Here is a 19,581-nt window from a genome sequence, read left to right as displayed (position 1 = left end):
TGTTTTTAGTAACAAAGAAGTTCATAGATTTGATTCAGAGTAACAGTGAAGAGGTTAAAATCCAGGTGCTGCCATTCAGATCAGCACAGGCTTTGTGAACGGGAGCTGGATTTCAGAGATGATAGCGGCGAATCACAGCCAGAGTTTCTGAGTGTCACGTTACCGGCCCCCTCTGCCTGAAGCTCAGCTCATCTGTTCTCTGTCCAACAGCTGGAAGGACGGTCTCGCCTTCAACGCTCTGATCCACAGACACAGACCTGATCTCATCGATTACGACAGCCTCAGAAAGGTTCACACACACACACACACACTTATTAGACCTACCTGTTAGTTAAGTTTCAATTTACTAGGAACTAACAAAGCATTGAACTTAAACTTACCTATTCTTAATTAGCAAGTTTATGGTCTTCTGACACTGTGATTGGCTGTGTAGGACGACCCAGTGACCAACCTGAACAACGCCTTTGAGGTGGCTGAGAAGCACCTGGATATCCCCAAGATGCTGGACGCAGAAGGTAAGCCTGAGGTTTGCTGTGAATCAGCTGTGTGTGTAAATGATACTGTGTTGTTGTAAATTGTCCTGTGTTTGTTGTACAGCTGTGCTGTATGAAGACAGACATCAGTGACTGGCTGTGTTTACATGCACACGACAGGGGGATTTTGCCCGCGGTTTACATTCGTTGTTTGCAGGTACCTGTTACACAGGTGTTCTTAAAAATCCACCTGTCTCTACATCTCCTGAAAATCAGACCAGTCTAAAATAACCTCATTAAATTAAAATCCATATGTTGAAGTACATAACTTAAACTGCACAAAATCAAATGCACTAACCCTCTTTGTATTAAAGATGTAAATACGTACAGTAGCTGTCCTCTGACCAGGAGACACTCACAGTAATTCTCCTGACTGAACTGAATTACTGTCTCACCCCCGTCACTGTCACAGTGTCCATGTGCATGTAAATGTGAGCTGATCCACTGCTGTACCTGTTCCTGTATGTGAGCTGTTACAGCAGGTGAAGAGAAGCCGTCCTCAGGATCAGTGGAGCCTCCATCGCTTCCCCCTCTGTCTCATTTAATGCTTTGGATTGTGAAGCACGTTACTGACTGAATGTCTTTCAGTGTCTTTGTCTGTCTGAATGTGTGATAGACCAGTACGAGCGCTGAGGGCTGATGCTGCCACTTGTTTTTAGTAAACTGATTCATGGGTCTGACCCTTGTATGTGTCCTGTTGTATTTGTACTCGCTCTGTTTGCCTGTGATCGTCCTGAATGGCTGCTAACAGCTACAGCAGCTTGTTAAATGTGTGTCTCATGTCGTCTTTCTTGCCCGTATGATTATGTCTTCATAACCATGGTCTCCCCACCCCCCCCCGTAGACATTGTGAACACTGCTCGTCCAGATGAGAAAGCCATAATGACTTATGTGTCCAGTTTCTACCATGCCTTCTCTGGAGCACAGAAGGTACCCTCTGACCCCTCGACCTTGACCTTTAACCTTCTGTTACTAACAAGGTGCTGCTCCCTGTCCAGCATGGCCTCACACTCTCTTGGCAGCGCTGCTAAGACCCGGGTTTTTACAAAGACACTGGTTTTGTTGGGACACAAACACACACACACATTAATACAAACGCACACATAAACAATAACAGTGTGAATGTATCTTTGCTGGTGAAAGCAGTAAACATTCTGTCCAGCTGAGCTCGGTGGTGTAGAATTATTAGGTTATCAAAAAAAACAAAACAGATGTAGATGTAATTCCCTCGTCTACTCCTCCTATTTTTCTGCCCTCCCATCTCTTGTTTCTCTCCTTCCTTCTCTGGCTCACCGCCTCCTCTCTCATTCTCCCTCCCCTCTCCTCACCCCTCTCCTCTCCCTGTAGGCCTCTGACAGGAAGCCTGTGGATGCGTCTCCTGTTTTGCTCCTCTTCCTCTAATTAATTTTCTGCCTAATTCAGAACTTGTTTGTGTTCCTCTGCACTCCCAGGGGAGAGGTGTGTGTGTCTGTGTGTTCATTTGTGTTTTTAATATTGTGTGTGAGACAACTGTGTGAGATAATAGCAGATCTGGGCAAGAGTGTAATTGTGTGTGTGTGTGTAAAAACTACATGTTCCTTGTTCTAGTCCTTGAATGATTTACTTGAAGTCAGTGGCTACAGAGAAAGTTTGTGTTTGTGGCAAACATTGAACTGTTAGACACAAACTCTTAAATCTCTGGGCTTACTGCTTTTACTAGCTTTATACTTTATTTACCTACATCACACTGAATCCTGTTCACATAAAGCATTTTTGGGAAGCTGCATGAGACCTGCACTGAGACCCTGAAACTAAAGTTTAAAAAAAATTAATTAATTAAAAATGAAAAAGCTCAAACTAAACTTTTTAGCACTTTATACTTTATTACTGTACATGTGTGTGTTTGTCTCCCAACCTTGACCTTGTGGCTCCAGTGTCCCTCAACTCTCTTCAAGAGGACACTACTCCTCCTCCTCCTCTCCCCGTCCCTGTCCCCCGTCACATCCCACCTCCTGCGTTAGTGTAGGGGAGTGGGTAAGGGCGGGGGGTGGGCGTTAGTAGGAGGAACTTGAAGCTGTGGACCTGAAGAGGGAGCCACTCTCTCCCCCACCATCTGCCTTTGCTCCCCCGTCCCGTGGGGAGCGAGGACCATGTGGCTTTGGGTAGCTTTGGCTTCACTCTGTCTCTTTCTCTCTCTCTGTTTACCATCCTCTGTCCACCTCTCTCTGTCCTGCTGGGTGATGCGTAGACATCGTGGGTACGCTGAGGCCGGATGAGAAGGCCATAATGACCTATGTATCCTGCTTCTATCATGCCTTCTCTGGTGCACAGAAGGTGAGCTCCTCACGCTTCAGACTCACATTAACACTTCGCTGCAGCAAAATAAATCCCCACGGAAAACCATCAGAGTTCCCATTAGTTATGATGTGTTTCAGAGGTTTATCCCAGACAGTGAGAAGACGGATCAGTTTTCTGGGGAATGTAGTAAATATCAGCCAGTATCAGAAAATGGGTCAAATCACAGGAATATGCTGGAACGTTTTTTTAGACGGAGCTTTTCAGCTGCTTTTTATTTCTCCTCGTTGGATCCAGCTGTAGAGGAATTCAGATTGTTGACTATCAGTTATAGTTTTATGGTTATGGATGCTCTTCAGCATAGTTACAGAAACTCATAGGAAAGTCACAAAATAATTGCAGGTTAGGACGATGATGGGAACTCTGAGGAGAAACAACAAAAGCTTTCTGATTCTTCTGTTTCGGTGCTTTAGGTTTATTACTGTGGGAAACACTTTGATGTCTTTCCAGTTCCTTTTCAACTATTAACACTTCTCTACTGTAAATGTTTGCTTTGTTATATGATATGATTTATAGATGTGAAATGCATTAGTTTAGATTTAAAAGTAAATATTTTTACTCAAAAGATGAAAAATGTTCTCAAACAGCAAAATATTCAGGATTTACAGACAAAACAAGTTTGTTGAACAGAATATATAAACTTTAATCAGCTGGTCAAAGTCTGTGTACTGTTTTTTTTTTTTTTATTTCTAGTGGTACAGTAGTGTAATGTCCTAGGCAGACCTACTGATGTGGACTACAGCGCTACATGAACCTGTAACTAGATGTGTGGACTGACTCCTGAGCTGTGACGCATGAAGCTTTAAAACACACACACACAGACTGATTCTGGCACGTTCGACTAACCATCGACAGCTGGAGCATGTTTTTATTAGTCAGATACGAGTTTTTGTCTTTTTGCACTTTTTTAGTAATGTGTGCCTGAACTTGTGTTTAGATTTATTTCCAGTTCACTGCCTGTGTGTGGTGTGTGTAAGCACAAAGAGTAAAAACTCTTAATAATTATAACACTGGTAATGAAATCTCGTGTTTATCTACTAATAAAAAGCAGCAGATCCTTATTTTATGTTTGGTTTAGTGACGTTAAAGTGCAGCATCGTGTTTTTAGCTACAGTGAATGCTCTCGCTAAGCTTTGGGCACAGTGAGTGGCCTCGCTGATGGTGTTTCATCCAGTCACTGTGAGCTCGCTCATCACTCTGTTTCCTGATAGGCTGAGACAGCCGCAAACCGTATCTGCAAAGTCCTGGCTGTCAACCAGGAGAACGAGCAAATGATGGAGGACTACGAGAAGCTGGCCAGCGACGTGAGTACAAACCGTGTCGGCATGTCTTCACTGAGCTGATGACACCTCTGTGGTCCGTGTATTCATTTACCTCCTCTGCCTCCAGCTGCTGGAGTGGATCCGCCGGACCATCCCCTGGCTGGAGAACCGAACCCAGGAGAAGACTGTCAATGATATGCAGGCGAAACAGGAGGACTTCAGAGACTACCGCTGTGTCCACAAACCACCAAAGGTTTCTGCTCCCAGAAAATATGCACAGCAATAAATGAGAAGAGTTTTTAGTAGTTTAATAGTTTACCACACCGGTGTGTTCACTGCATCATTTTAAGAGCTAAGAGATTTTAGTTTTCTCTGCTCAGTCTCCTCGCTGACGCTGAGAGGCCACTTTTATGTCTCTGTCTCCAGGTCCAAGAGAAATGTCAGCTGGAGATCAGCTTCAACACTCTGCAGACTAAACTGAGACTCAGCAACAGACCTGCCTTCATGCCATCAGAAGGACGCATGGTGTCTGTACGTATTCACGCAGAATTTTTACAGCTCATTATGTGTTACAGTCTTCAGATTCAGAAAAATGTCCTGTGTTACATCAGCATGGGTGTTAAATTTCACACCGTGTCATTCACACTTTGGTTTACGGACATGGGAAGGAGGTCTTATTCTGCCCTACATGAACTACATGTGTGTTTGTTTGGTCTCAGGATATCAACGGAGCATGGCACACTCTGGAAGGAGCAGAAAAAGGCTACGAGGAGTGGATTCTCAGCGAGATCAGACGTCTGGAGAGACTGGAACACCTGGCAGAGAAGTTCCACCAGAAGGCTGCCATCCACGAGTCCTGGACCGATGGTATGGGAATGTTTTATCACACACACATTTGCTCTGGATGAACACCTCTCAGGTATCAAGTAGGATCCTCTTTCAGGAAGAAAACAGCAGCATTGGGACAGCAAGGCCAGATTCTTTATTTTAGCTGTGCACAGAAAACATTTGGGTTTTTCAACAACAGAGCAGCATTTCAGCTTTTATTTCCTGGTATTTACATTGTGACCTGTGTGTGTGTGTGTGTGTGCGCAGGTAAGGAGGCCATGCTGACCCAGAAAGACTATGAGACTTCCACCCTGTCAGAAGTCAAGGCGTTGCTACGGAAACACGAGGCCTTTGAGAGCGACCTGGCAGCCCATCAGGACAGAGTGGAGCAGATCGCCGCCATCGCACAGGAGCTCAAGTAAGTGAACAGGTCGCAGTTTAAAAAATAAAACAGTATTTGTAGAATCAGTGATTTTAGTTGAAGGGAAATAAAGCATGAGATCCTCCTCTACGCAGAGTGAATCATGGATCTGTGGGTAAGTTCAGTGTCACTTATAAAATTGTCTCTTCTGTCCTCTGTTTTTTCCAGCGAGTTGGACTATTACGACTCCGCCAGCGTCAACGCTCGCTGTCAGAAGATCTGTGATCAGTGGGACGTCCTGGGAGCCCTCACCCAGAGCCGCAAGGAGTCCCTGGAGGTACGGCGAGTCTGTGATTCCACCATCGTACATCAGTTCGTGTGTGTGTGGCCCCGAGGTGTCTGATGGAACAATGCACCTCACATGGCTGATTTTTGCCAGATCGTGGGAAAGGGAAGCATTTCTCATTGGGACAGTGGAGTGGTGTGATTTCAATCATTTTATTTAGACAAAAATGAAAAAGCTTGTGTTAAAACAGTATAAAGTCCCAAAAATGAACATTTGTCAAGTCTGGATTTTTTTTTTTATATAGAAAAGAATCAGTGGATAAACATCTTCATAATTCTCATCATCAAGTGTAGAACAGTTTCAGATAATACCCAGACCTAAGTCCTAGTTACACATCCAAATATTTACCCTGTGTCAGAACAGCTGTGAGTACCAGGCACTAACATCCACAGATTTCATTCGACTCAGTAAAGCTGATTTTAATGAAGCTCTCTTCTCTCTTATCTTGCACACAGAGGACAGAGAAGCAGCTGGAGTCCATAGATGAGCTTTACCTGGAGTACGCCAAGAGAGCGGCACCTTTCAACAACTGGATGGAGGGAGCCATGGAGGACCTGCAGGACATGTTCATTGTCCACAATATTGAGGAGATTCAGGGTCTGATCACAGCCCACGAGCAGTTCAAGTCCACCCTGTCGGAGGCCAACAAGGAGCGGGAGGCCATCCAGTCCATCCAGGCCGAGGTGCAGAAGATCGCCCAGAGCAACGGCATCAAGCTGAGCGGATCAAACCCCTACACCACCATCACACCTGAGAGCATCGACAGCAAATGGGAAAAGGTAGGCTGCTGTCTGTGCTTCTCGTGGTCAGACGGGGGCTTTCTCCAGAGACCAGTTTTAAAATGGCTGCTGTTTGTTTTTTTTATTTTCTTTTTTTTGTTTGTCTTTTTCCTAAAATGTTAGCTTCTGCTGAAGTGTGTGTACTGGAATGTGTATTTAGAGATGTGTGTGTGTGTGTGTGTGTGTGTGTGTGTGTGTGTGTGTGTGTGTGTGTGTGTGTGTGTGTGTGTGTGTGTGTGTGTGTAGGTGCAGCTACAGGTGTTTTCTGTTACAGTTGGGAGTGTTTCTAATGTCTGTGTCTGTTGTTTTGTAGGCGATGGCCATGGTGCCTCTGCGTGACAACGCCCTGCAGGATGAGCTTAACAAGCAGAACTCCAACGACACTCTGAGAGCCACGTTCGCCACTCAGGCCAACACGGTCGGAGCCTACATACAGGAGAAGATGGAGGTAACGGCTCAGCCCACGTGTGTGTGCTCACCGTTGTGTTGAAGCGGCTCGTCTTTCCTCAGCTGTGTGTAGTTTGTCACAGTTTTCCGGCCAACATTGTAAAACAGTGAGGTCAGAGGGAAAAGCGTCGGCCGGGTTTAGGAGCTTTGGTGCTGGGAATGTTCATGATAACGTTTTCAGTTTGAAAGGACACGAGTGTGTTTCAGAGTTTTCAGATAGGTACGCTCAGTTGTGTGGGTTTCTGATTGTACTTACTCATATTCTTTATTTATTCACTAGTTTTGCAGACGTTCTTTATGTACCTGCAGCACAACAACCTCCTGCTGTGTGAAGACTTTCTTCAGATCGTCTTCTAAAGATTTCACACTGTGCTGCATTTTAAGGGCAGCAGCAAAGTAAATGTGTGTGTGTGTTTGTGTGTGTGTGTGTGTGTGTGTGTGTGTGTGTGTGTGTGTGTTTGTGTGTGTGTGTGGCAGGAAATTGGCAGGATATCCATTGAAATGAACGGCACTCTGGAGGACCAGCTGACCAATCTGAAGGAGTACCAGAAGAGCATCATGTCTTACATGCCTGAAATCAACAAGCTGGAGGGATTCCACCAGCTCATCCAGGAGGCCCTCATCTTCGACAACCAGTACACGTCCTACACAATGGAGGTAACACACACACACACGCACACACTCTTGCCAGAATACTCTGGAGGACACAGTATAACATGTCTCCCCCCTCCCGCCCCCGCAGCACCTCCGTGTGGGCTGGGAACAGCTGCTGACCACTATCGCCAGAACAATCAATGAGGTCGAGAACCAGATCCTGACACGTGACGCCAAGGGCATCAGCCAGGAGCAGCTCTACGAGTACCGCGCCTCCTTCAACCACTTTGACAAGGTCAGGGGCCGAGCTCTGGGGTCACGGCTTATTCATTTATTCATTACATACATTTTGTGTTTTCATGTGTCGCGAGGATTTGGCTTTTTTTTTTTATATTAATATATAATATGACTGAATGAATGTTTAGACCTTAAGCGGGGCTGAGAGAGGAGCCAAACGTGTGAGTATTCATCTTGATGTTTTACACAGGCGAGCACACGCTGAGAACACGTACTGTACCTGAGGCTGTGTTAAGGTGTTAGCACAGGAGGGAAGAGACACAGGCACGACTGGCTTTTATCTGAGCAGAGAGCGAGGAAACGATGTGGGCATCCAATCACAGATTCAGAAAAAAAGACAGGTTGTGTTAGTTAAGGTCAGAGGAAAGATAATGAACATGGTAACGTTTTTGTTGTAAGTCTGTTGTTGTATGTTGCACTTTTCCTCGTGCACATGTTTGTTGATGCAGACTTATGCTCTGATAGGAAGATTAATGTCTTCATGTTAATGTCAGACTGTGTAGGTTAGCATGGAGATACACCATCTGCTTCACTGTCTCCTCAGCTGGTGCTTAATTAGGTGTAAAAAAAAAAAAAACAACAACACAATGTGTCACAAAAGTTGTGTGTTTTCTGGCCGTTGTCAAACCTGATAATAGATCTTGAACCTCATAAGGATGGAAAGGATGGACACCCCCATCATTCACCATTTCACACCACTGTGTGTGTGTTTGTCACGTTGTGTGTCACTGATTCATGCCACTGTTCGTCACGCTGGGTTCATAAACACTCCAGGACTCTGTGTTCACTCACCCATCCAGCCGTGCTCACTCAGGTTTCAGTGTGTAGGGTCTTCACGGGTCCATCATGGCTGACTGTTGAGTTGTGTGTGTCGACATTGTCTAAACATCCATGAATGTCTGTCTGTCTGCCGATCTGTCTGTCCCTCCGTCCTCCGTGTCCTCATCTTCTCCTTGCATGCTGTGGACCGATGGTCACCATCCACCACCATCCCTGTGCGATTGGTTCATCCTCATGACGTGGCGCTCTGTCATTGGGTGTTTGGCCGATCTCAGGACCACAGTGGGGCCCTGATGGCTGAGGAGTTCAAGGCCTGTTTGATCAGTCTGGGCTACGATGTGGAGAACGACAAGCAGGTAGGAGCTCCAGAACAGGACGGAGGGAAAGAGCTGGTGTTAGGGCCTCAGAGCAGGAGAGCAGAGCACGGACCACAGCCAGTCGCATTCACCTCCTCAGAACACACGAAAGTAGAGTTAAAGTTCTCAATATTTATTTTAAACTTACCTTTTTTTTCATTGATTAAACTCTACCAGCTTCTTTTTTGACCTTCCCACTGAGGTTGGACATTTTGGACATTCATCAGTTTAATCACTGACAAATTATTTTGGCACTAATCTGGTTTGAACGGGTTTTATGATGGTTTTTACAAACTTTTCTCCTGATTGAGAAGTTGAGTCTTAAACCAACCCAGTTTATGGAGTGAACAGCATACAGTGAATAAGAACGTCAGTTGGAATATGACTTAATTATGAAAATTTTATCTTGTACCATTAAACTTTTAAGTCTTAACCATGTAGTTCTGTAACAGTTGTAAGACACCATGTGTGTAAATTCACCTTGAACACAGACACACTTACAGAGATGATAATTACATCTGACAGCGATGCCTTCCTGCAAATCTTAACTTTACATGACATCAGCAGTTTTCTGCAGTATTTAATTATAGATTTTTGATGTTTTCTATGCTAATTTGATAAAGTTAATATTCTTATGAAGCCATTTGTTATGAAAAGTGGTCAGTGATCGGTCAGCGCTCCTGCTCTGAAGCTCTTGGTGAGCTCCGTGGGTCAGGCAGGGTTCAGTCCGTCAGCATGGAGGGCAGAGAGACGTCGCGTCCCTGTTTGTCCACCGGGGGTCTCTGTTGCTTTGTGCTGCTTCAGCTCGACCGGGCTCCCACTCACTGTCTGAGCTGTCAGGTTTTGATTTTGCTCTGAGACTTTCTCTGTTAACTGTTTGTGCTTTTTATCTTTTTTTCATCTCCTCAAACATTACTCGCTCTCTCTGCATCTTTTTTTTTTGTTTATATCTGTGTTTCTGTTCATCACTTCTTCCCTCTGCCACTTTATTTTCCAATTTTCCATTTCTATCTTTTCATCCTCTCACCCCCCCTCCCCGGCCTTTGCTGTGCTGTGGCGGCCCGCAGAAGCGATCAGGACAGATGGTCTCAGATGATTTCCGGGCCCTACTCATTTCTACAGGAAACAGCCTGGTACTGCTGCTGGCATGATGCTCTCTCAGGGTGTCCGCAGGTCCAAGGATATCCTGTCCCTACTTTTCCAAATCCAGAGCCTTAAATGACTTGAATAAGTTTTGGCACCTGTTTTAAATGCAGTTAAAGATCCGTCGTCCATCATTCCCATTTTCTGCTGAGTGACCCACTGATTGATTAGGGCTGGAAATTGAAGTGCGATACTTCAGGAGTACAGACCAACATGTGTCTTAGTCAGCTTTACTTATCCTTTAATCACATGTTCTCTCAAATTATATTTTTTGTGAACTCTGCAGCTTTTGAAAATTTGATGTGTTTGAAAAGTTTGACCTTTTTTGTAGTTAAATAGGAACTGTTACTGATCTGTGTCAGTAAGTGCATTGTCCTACATCTGACACCTGCAGACACCCTGCTCTCTCTCTCCCTCATCCTCTTGCTGCTTTTGTACTTGCTGCACTTCTTCTGCCCGCGTGGGTTTTAACATCTGAATTATGTGGTTATTATAGTGTTGATCCTCTGTGCTCTCGTCTGTCTGTGTTTCCCACTGATATTAACCAGTAATCATTTCATGTTTATGCAAGTGTGAAATATAAAATGTTGGGACTGCGATCAACTCAGCGGCTCAGTCTATTTCATGGTGGTCCTGATGTTTTACACACTTAAAGTTCTGCACGTCACATTCTTTGTTCGTCTGTGTTTGTGTGTTCTTGTGTGTTTGTGTGTGTGTGGGGCTGTGGGTGTGGGTGTGTGTGTGAGCATACAAAGTGCCGTCTCTTCTGGGTTAACCTGTTGTTTCTTGGTTGCCAGGGCGATGGCGAGTTTGCTCGGATCATGGGCATAGTGGACCCCAACGGCAGCGGCGCAGTCACCTTCCAGGCCTTCATTGACTTCATGTCCACGGAAACGACAGACACGGACACCGCAGACCAGGTCATCGCCTCCTTCAAGATCCTGGCCGCTGATAAGGTGAGTTTGTGTGTACACACTCGTTTTTTAAGCCACAAGATGTTTGAATTCTTACACATTTTACTAAAACACACTGAGTGAGTAAATGTCTGACAGTAATTGAAAATGAGAAGTGATATGTCCATGACGACCAGCTCTGAAAAACAAAACAGAAAAGCCATTCAGGGAGATCATCTGTTAACATCACATCGTGTTACTGTTTTTCAAAACTTTGGACCTCACTCACTGAACGACCCTCTGTGTCCGTCAGAACTACATCACGGCCGATGAGCTGAGGAGGGAGCTCCCCCCCGACCAGGCAGAGTACTGCATCAGCCGCATGGCGCCCTACACAGGGCCTGACGCCGTACCCGGAGCCTTGGACTACATGTCCTTCTCCACCGCCCTGTACGGAGAGAGCGACCTCTAGAGGAGGCAAGAGGAACAGGAGGGCTGGACAGACGGGGTGAGGGGAGGGAGGGTGGGTAGGGGGGAAGAAGAGAGAAGGAAGGTAGAGAGTTCTTCTGTGCGTAGAGGAGGCGCCAGGAATCAAGCGTTTGGAGGAATTGGAGTGGTGATTATGAGGTGCCCCTGCGTGTGCCGGTTTAGAAATCACCAGACATGTTTAAGTCTCTGAGCTTGTTGATCGAACTGTAGTTAGGTTTGAATGTTTTCCAGCTCTGTTACGTCGTAAACAGATTGAGAGTAATCAAGGTTCATTTTTCATTAAGGTTTTATATGAACAGGCATATCCAGGGGCAGCTGTGGGACAGGGGGCCAGCTGCTCCTTAGTGCGGTCCTTAGCTTCACCCTCTCTGCCTTTTGTGGGGTCAAACAGTGGAGGGACGGGAGTTTTGGGGGGGGGGGCACAAGCTAATCTGATACTTATGCTAATTTTTGTTTATTATAATTTTTTTTCTTCTTGCCGGGGGGGTTCAGGGCGGCTCCAGCCTGCGAGCACGGTGGTGTGGGTTTGATGTGGCGGCTGGCGAGGTTTGTGTATTAGATCCTAGAGAGATACAGTACATGCTGTGGGGGTTGGGAGGGGAGGGGGGGGTTGACAAACCAGAGATGAAATGACATATTTACCCATAATTCCTGTGTTGCTGGATAAGGTGACCTGTTTAACCTCAGCTCTTTTCCTCCTCCTCCTGTCTTTGTTTATTTCTTTTTTTGTTTGTTTTCTGGAGCAGGTGGGGTGGGGACGTGGTTGGTCCGGGTGGGGGTGGGGGGGCGGGGCTCAGTGCTGTACATACTTATTTTTTCAGTACAAAGAATGACACACACACACACACACACACAGTCCGAGGTTTTCCAGGAGAGCAGAGTGACATTTATTAAGAAAACAAAATGAAATGAGAAAACGCAGGGAGCAGTGGAAAGGTCTGAGCTTCCGGAAGTCTTCTTTTTTTTTTTTTTTTCTTTCAGCAATGCAAAATATTAATGGAAGATGTTGACAGCGCGAAGTTTAGGCTAGTGTACGTAAAGGCCTTCCTGTATAAATCCCATAATTATCCACAAATACTTGCTTCTGTGAAACTATTCTCCTCCTGGGGCGGGAATCAGGTGCTTATTTAAATACAAAAACTATACGTTTATATGATAGGTAAGACTGTAGTAGTTGATGCTAATCCACTTTTATTTACCAGAAATCATAGACACTTACAGAAATATATACACGTCATGCCATGGATGCATTAGATTGGCTGAATGAAGGTTCTTCTCGGAATTTCTTTCTTTTTTTTTTTTTTTTTTTAAGGGTTACCATGGTAACAGCACTGCAGCAAGCTCCCGATGTGACTTTTGGAAAAATGGCGGAAGTAATAAAAGATAAACAACAACAACAGAAAACAAAATGTGCCTGTCCGTGGCTACAGCCCTGTCCCTCTCTCTCTCTTATTCTCTCCCTACCTCACTCTCCCACTTCCTCCCCCTCTCTCCCCCATCCCTCTGTCCCCTCATTTGTCTCTGTAGAGAAGGGAAATGTAATTTACTGCAAGGAAGGAGGCAGGGTAAGGATCAGGGAGGGGTCTTTATGTGAACATTCCATTATGAGCAAAAAAAAAAAAAAAAAAGCAGAAAATAGTTATGTAAAAAAAAACTATGCAATCATAATGTGTTGAATTTCTGAGCTCTGGGGGGAAACGTGGGCATCAATCAGGCCCTTTCTGCGAAGGTTCTTTGTCTAAATGAAACAGGAGAACAGATCCTCCAGTGTTTGGTGGCTGTTATAGGGAGAGGAGGGGGAGACACAGGGAGGGACAGACAGGGAAGGAACTGAGAAGAAAAGACTTGGACCAAACGCTTGTGTTTCTTTTTCTTTCTTTTTTTTCCCTGCAAGGTTGGAGAGAAATGAACTCTGGAATTGTGATTTTTCTTTTTTTTGTACTCTTTAATATCAAACCTTATCTGCTGTACTGGAAACTGCAACGCCTTCTGTCTCTAATAAGTGAGTTTCACAAAGCACACATAAAAGTTTCCTTACAAAATACCTCTGCTTCTCTTGATGTCTTTTTTTTTTTACTGTGTGTGTGTGTGTGTGTGTGTGTGTGTGTGTGTGTGTGTGTGTGTGTGTGTGTGTGTGTGTGTGTGTGTGTGATATTAGTATATTAGTGTTCATCACTTTCAGAAACACATATAATTTGAAACTTTACAGACTTGAAGCAGTGGGTGAGTGACAGTATGTTATGTCCAGGTGATGTATGAGGCCCGTTCTGCTGTAGCAGCAGGTAAATGGTGCATCGCTGTTTCCTGACATATCAGATGATTCAGGCTGCGCAAACAACCTGGACCCACTGCGTCATTTAAGCAGCTCTGAAACTTCAGTGTGAGTTTGTCCTAAACACAGGTGCCTGTGCAGTTACTGTCGTCAGAAGCTTTTACCGGTGAAACACTGGGACCCGGTCTCTGTTTGGACCCTTTCCCATCATTACCGCCTGCGCGGTGCTTCTGGTTAATCAGTGTAATTTTCTCACTGTTTAGGGACCGTGGCCACCAACTGCTCCAAATGGTCGGATCACATCAGCCTCGGCTTCAAAATGTTTTAGTAAAACTGGGCAGTCAGAAAACACAGTCCCAGGAATGCTCAGGTTTATTTGGGAAATTCTGGCAGCAGCAAAGAAAATATTGATTTTCAGGATAAAGAGATTAATTGTGTTTGATTCCGAATTCGCCCCTGATGTGTGTGTGAGTTCCCCGGAGGATGGCAGGGTAACACCAGCCAGCAAGACCAAGCACAAACACACACGCTGCTGCCAAGTAAATATTTAACTGGCTGCTCAGGGGAAACACACAGGTGTGTGTATGAAAACCAGCCGCAGGAAATCTATCATAGACACATGCTAAAATGTTGTGATGTTTGTGTGAGAACATGAAGTGTGATTAAATATGAAATATGGTAAAGTCATTAGACACTGTCTGAGACTATAAACTCTAATATGAATATAACAGTGGTAACAGGATAGTAAAAAAAAATATTTACACTGAAGTATAAAAACTAATGAATACCATATATACCAATATATCTGAAGCAGAGTGGAACATTAAGCGTAGTAATGAGTTGGAAATATGCTGCTCTCGGTCAGAGACAAGCGAATGGTTTGTTTTTGTAGTAATGAAGAACAGAAGTTATGGGAAACTTGTCCTCCGTGGTCCCTCTGAGCCTGTGTGGTCGTGTGCAGTATCTTTGGGTGGGGCCCAGTGAAAATCAGTGCAGAGGCAAGTTGAGACTCATAATCTACTGAACCGTACTTTTCCTCACTAATGGAAATGTTAGAGCTCCAAAATTATTACAGAAGCAATTTAATGAATCTTAAAATATTTCAGAATTATTGTAATGGAGGAAATAGCAGCACATGGTATAAAAAGCTGCTGGTCAAGGATCAGGCTGTATAAACCTTTTGGGAAGGAAATGTTTCCAGTGGCTGGTTAGAGAAGTTATTCCTTAATATTTGGCTGTGAGAGACTCACTTTAAGTTTGTGCAAAGCTCCTGATTAGGTTGAAAAAATGTGGCTGTGCCTGTGTAGAAGTCTGGCTGCCAGGCAACTTCCTTCATCCCCTCACAGATCCTGACAGCAGAGACAGAGATGGAGACAGAGCATCAGTCTGCAGGGAAACGCTGCTGTCCTCACCTCAGTTAGTCAAGTTTATTCACTCATTAGTTTGCAAAATTGGAGCTCTCACAGTTAAAATGTCAGGTGTGTTCCCACACTGTAGCTCTGCTCAGCCGTCCTGAAATGTTTTCATGTTCCACATGACTGTTGACACCTTCTCTCCTTACCCTCTTTCATTCTCCCTCTTTCTTTCTCTCCTTCTGTCCAGTCTTTCCAGGCGTGACACTGAAAGCCAATTTATCCTTCACAGACAGCCCCTCCATGAAAAGACCGATGCCTCTCACCGTATCTCTCCTCTCCGTCCTCAGTGTTTTGGACAGATCCATTAGTGCACAGCGACACTCAGCTGTCAGGAAACAGTCGGAAGGTTTTGACTGACACTCTTCTGTCTGCTGTGTAATTGTGATGGATGAAGGAGAAGAACAGGACGGAAGGACACGTGGAGTTTTCTCTGTGCAGTTCAACTCTGTGGGAAAAGAACAGGTTTTTTCCTGATCACTGGGATCGTGAGGATCCGGGATTGTGTCCTGGACTGCCAGAGGGGGCGCCGTAGAACTGTTCTAATTCATCAAGTCCAACTCAAAGGTTTGCTGTGGGGATGTGAGTTTATTGAAGCATGTTGTCAAGCTGGTGACCTGACCAACACAGAGGGGATCTTAGTCGGTGAGTTGACCAGGAGCAGTGAGAGAGGAGCACCTTTCATTCAGCATCAGCAGTGATCGTAGTATGTAAGCAGGTAATGATCGAAAAGGTAAAGGAAATAACAAAATACAGAGACCAGATGTGGTGTAACACCTAATGAATATAAAGGGAAGGAGAGTATGGGGATGAAGGAGGGCCTGCTTTCCAGCCTCCTTTTCTTTGTTCCCTTCCTCCTTCTCTTAATCCTTTCTTCTTTCCATTCATCCCTGCTTTCTTCTCAGGTAATTCCCAGTTCCCGTACTGTGAACGTTGTTTGCCTCTGTTGGTTTCAGCGCCTGTAATAATCAATGGATGTGAACAGAGTTGCACCATTGTTTGTTTGGTCTCACAGGAAGGCTGCTGGTTGTCACAGCAACAGATGCCCTAATCATTGTTTTTCAGTAAACAAATCACCAGATAAACAGGAAACAATGAAGGACAGCAGGTCTTACAACAGCCAAGCAAACATTATATCCCAGGGTGCATTCGCTCCTGTCCACGGGTATCACTGAAGCTAAATGTGATTGGACACCATGGCTTCCTAACAAGTCACGTTTCCAGAGTGATTTTCTTCCTCTGTGGTGTCCACACTGAGCCTGAAGGGGCCGACACGGCACCGTGACAGGCTGCAGGGGGCTGTGTGTTTAATATCAGACGGCTCGAATGATACGCCTCTGCCACAAAGCCTCAGTGACACCCTGACTATAACAGTGGAACAGGGGAGATGGCAGAAACAGTGTTCTGTCATAGAAACGACTGGACTGCAGAAGTCAAAGGTCAACTTCAAGCACTCTGCTGGCTCTGGGAAAAAAAAGGCAGAACCCAAAGAGCAGAATTACAGGATGTTTGAAAGTCCATCATCAAACAAAGCTCTGTTTAATGAAGGCAAAGCTCCCTGGACTCCTCCGTCCAGATTAATGCCATCGCATGATGACACAGCCAGTGTGTCATGTTTTAGTGGGACTAAAGAGACGAGAGAGGACAGATCACTCATTTACTGATGTTTTTGTTTTCCTCTTAATGATTTCATTTATCACTTGATGTAAGCAAATAAACGTTTGCACTTGATGCCAGCGTGTCTTTGTAAACCGGCCTGTCTGGTCTGTGTCAGTGGGAATGTGCTGCTCTCATTTCTCTGTTTTAGCTCTGTTTTCCCCTCAGGCTGAAAAAGAAGGATGTATTTTCCTTTCTGTGCACAAGAAACAAAAACAAACAGAAAACCTTACGGCAACTAATAATTACTTCCATTACTGAAAAATAAGTCTGTTTTTCTTTTTAATTGAAACACTAATCATTAGTGTCCAAAACTTTTTAAGGAGTGAAGTAAGTCTACCTCCAGTTCTCACTTTGGATAAAACAGGATGTGAAGCAGTATCGTAGGACCCGTCCTGTCACCCCAGTGACTGGGAAACATGATCGAATAATTCCCCCGTATCCATTACATCTCATCCAGGATGTTGCTGAGCGTTTGAGGATGGATTAGCTGACTTTGTTGTGCCAGTGAGTTGTGAGCACAGTTTCCTTTTCAGATGATTTATTTAATGTTTTTTCGAGGCCTGAGGAGGTGAAACTAGTATTCGACAAAAATAACAATAGTATTTTGTGCAGCAGAAATATTTATTTTCTTTCTTTTTTTTTTTTTTATCCTGAAAACCATCTTGAGATGCATCTTGTGACCTGTTGGAGGTGTCCTGACCCCCAGGTTTGGATCCACTGTCCTATGAAACCAGGACCCAACATAAACTGACAAACTATAAACTATTTTTCATCTTTCAAATGAAAACATAAACCCATCATCAGCTAACCTCACCCTGGCTTCTCCACCCTCCACAGCTCCATCACGGGGCTGTCGGAGAGGTGGTATTTCTGTGACCTGCAGATGGCGCTCTGGTTCTGAGGCAGCAGGGAGAGGAGCACCACCCAAAGGCGAGGGAGCCTCCTGCAGTCACACACGCTGTACTGCTCCCCGGACACGCCCTAATAATCCCAGCCACAGCAGAGCAGATGGCCAGGCACTGAATGCTGATGATAGATTTCACAAAAACACAGGTATAGATTTTCGAATCATTCAAACTACTCACGAGATGGAAGTGAGCCGAGTTAGAGCCCCGGGCCTTCGAGCTCGTGGCGTTGGCCTGGATTGTTTAAATGATATGATATTGATATGAATTATGGATGAGCTGGAGCATTTCAGTGTATAGGTTTGTAATGGTTACTGTGGGTGGATGTTGCTGAGTGTGTGTTTGTGTGTGTGTGTGTGTGTTAGTGTGACAGACCTGGGTGAATGTGAAGTGCTCTGCTGAGCCCATGACTAACAACAAGGGAACGGCCTGCAGGTCACACACAGGCATCAATCTGCCAAGGAACAGGGACACATGGACACACACACACACACACACTCACACAAACACACAGCAGTAACCCAGGACATTTGCAGGCTGGGATTAATCTATAATTCATCCAGTAAAATCCATACCTGCCATTTTCCTCTCACTATATCTTTTGTTCACGCGACCACAGAGCCGTGCTGACAAGGCGGAAACAGTGTAATCCTTAGAACACAAAAACATACCGACTGCACACACACACACACAAAGGTGCACACCAGTGTGTGCTTCAATATGAATTTATCAAAATAACAAGTCACATGACTCCCCCCTATGGAGACACACTGGGCTCAATCAATAAATAAATAAAGAACTAAAGAAAAAAAAGAAATAAATGAAACGAATGTGTGTGTGTGATTTCCATATCTCAGAGATTCACACATGAAAGCACAGATCAGACAGACTGTAAAGACAGAAAGAACAGGGGTTTATCCTGATGCTGTCAGCGTGTGTGTGGAGCCCTTTAGCATCGTGGAACTATGAGAAAACTATCTCAAAATAACTATGAGGTATAGGGATTATGAATATGAGACAAAGATTAGATAATTATGGCTTAAACAACAACCAGAAGAAGTCGCAGAAGTCTTTGAAATAAGAAACAATTCAGTGTGTTCCTCTGCTTAAATATACCAGGCTTCATCCACTGTTCCTGCATCAGGGTGCTGATGTTCCTGAAGTTTTGTTGCAGTTGTTGAGTTGTAGTAGTGAGCGCTCAAGTTCATTTATTTTCCAATCATTCCAAAGCATCATTATAATCCTTGGACCATTGAACATGTTTATCAACAAAGGCATTTTAATTTTCCACGGTTTTAATGGTGCCACTGCAGGACGCTTCCTGCCAACACTGCTGTAAACGAGAGCGTGTCTGTGGTCAGACGCTTTGGCTCAGTTAGCAGCTGCAGTAATATACTGGCAACCTCCCGATGCTGATAAAGTACATCAAGATCAGCAGGAACCGGTATTCAGCGATGTGGACAGAGAGCCTGGAGGGCCATAAAGACAGAGGACATCCTGAGAAAATATGTGGTCATATTTGCAGGAATAATGGGCGACCTCTTTTACTTCAGCGTGCTACTGTGAACTCTGACCTTGGAAAAGGTTCCCCTGGGAAGAATCACTGTGCTGGTGTGGAGCAGAGTCTTGTTATACAGAGTAATGTTCAAACAATCATCAGTGACTGGTGAAGCTCTGATAAGGAGGAAGGTTGGACCAAAGGTTCAGAGTCAGTTTTTATGTCTCTGCACGTGTTTGTGGCGTCTTTGTTCTCATGATTAGAAACTCGAACCGCTGAGAAATGTCTTTTCTTTCTTACATTCTGTGCTGACAGTGAATGTACCTGCACCACCACTTACCTGCTAATTCTGATTCACACTAAACTGAAATATACAATTTACATTATTATACT

General features: G+C 44.7%; 1 protein-coding gene across 2 annotated transcripts in view; it reads left to right on the top strand.

Annotated features, from left to right (window-relative positions):
• Positions 1-13,486, top strand: part of LOC121187793 (alpha-actinin-4-like) — a 48,906-nt gene extending 35,420 nt beyond the window's left edge. The window contains exons 6-21 of one of the 2 annotated variants that reach the window (XM_041047219.1): positions 211-289; positions 434-515; positions 2,761-2,846; positions 4,079-4,171; positions 4,257-4,382; positions 4,556-4,660; positions 4,849-4,996; positions 5,225-5,375; positions 5,547-5,655; positions 6,120-6,443; positions 6,757-6,891; positions 7,368-7,547; positions 7,633-7,779; positions 8,837-8,917; positions 10,858-11,016; positions 11,267-13,486. In XM_041047219.1, the coding sequence (XP_040903153.1) occupies positions 211-289; positions 434-515; positions 2,761-2,846; positions 4,079-4,171; positions 4,257-4,382; positions 4,556-4,660; positions 4,849-4,996; positions 5,225-5,375; positions 5,547-5,655; positions 6,120-6,443; positions 6,757-6,891; positions 7,368-7,547; positions 7,633-7,779; positions 8,837-8,917; positions 10,858-11,016; positions 11,267-11,425 (2,164 nt within the window). In that variant the 3' untranslated portion in view covers positions 11,426-13,486. Of the gene's footprint in view, positions 1-210; positions 290-433; positions 516-1,377; positions 1,464-2,760; positions 2,847-4,078; positions 4,172-4,256; positions 4,383-4,555; positions 4,661-4,848; positions 4,997-5,224; positions 5,376-5,546; positions 5,656-6,119; positions 6,444-6,756; positions 6,892-7,367; positions 7,548-7,632; positions 7,780-8,836; positions 8,918-10,857; positions 11,017-11,266 lie in introns of both variants that reach the window. The other variant, XM_041047218.1, reaches the window with a different exon arrangement.
• Positions 13,487-19,581: the final 6,095 nt, after the last annotated feature.

Source organism: Toxotes jaculatrix, chromosome 9 (genome assembly GCF_017976425.1).
Source record: "Toxotes jaculatrix isolate fToxJac2 chromosome 9, fToxJac2.pri, whole genome shotgun sequence".
NCBI lineage: Eukaryota > Metazoa > Chordata > Actinopteri > Toxotidae > Toxotes > Toxotes jaculatrix.
Note: the sequence above shows the minus strand (reverse complement) of the source record. Positions and strands in the feature narration are given on the sequence as shown.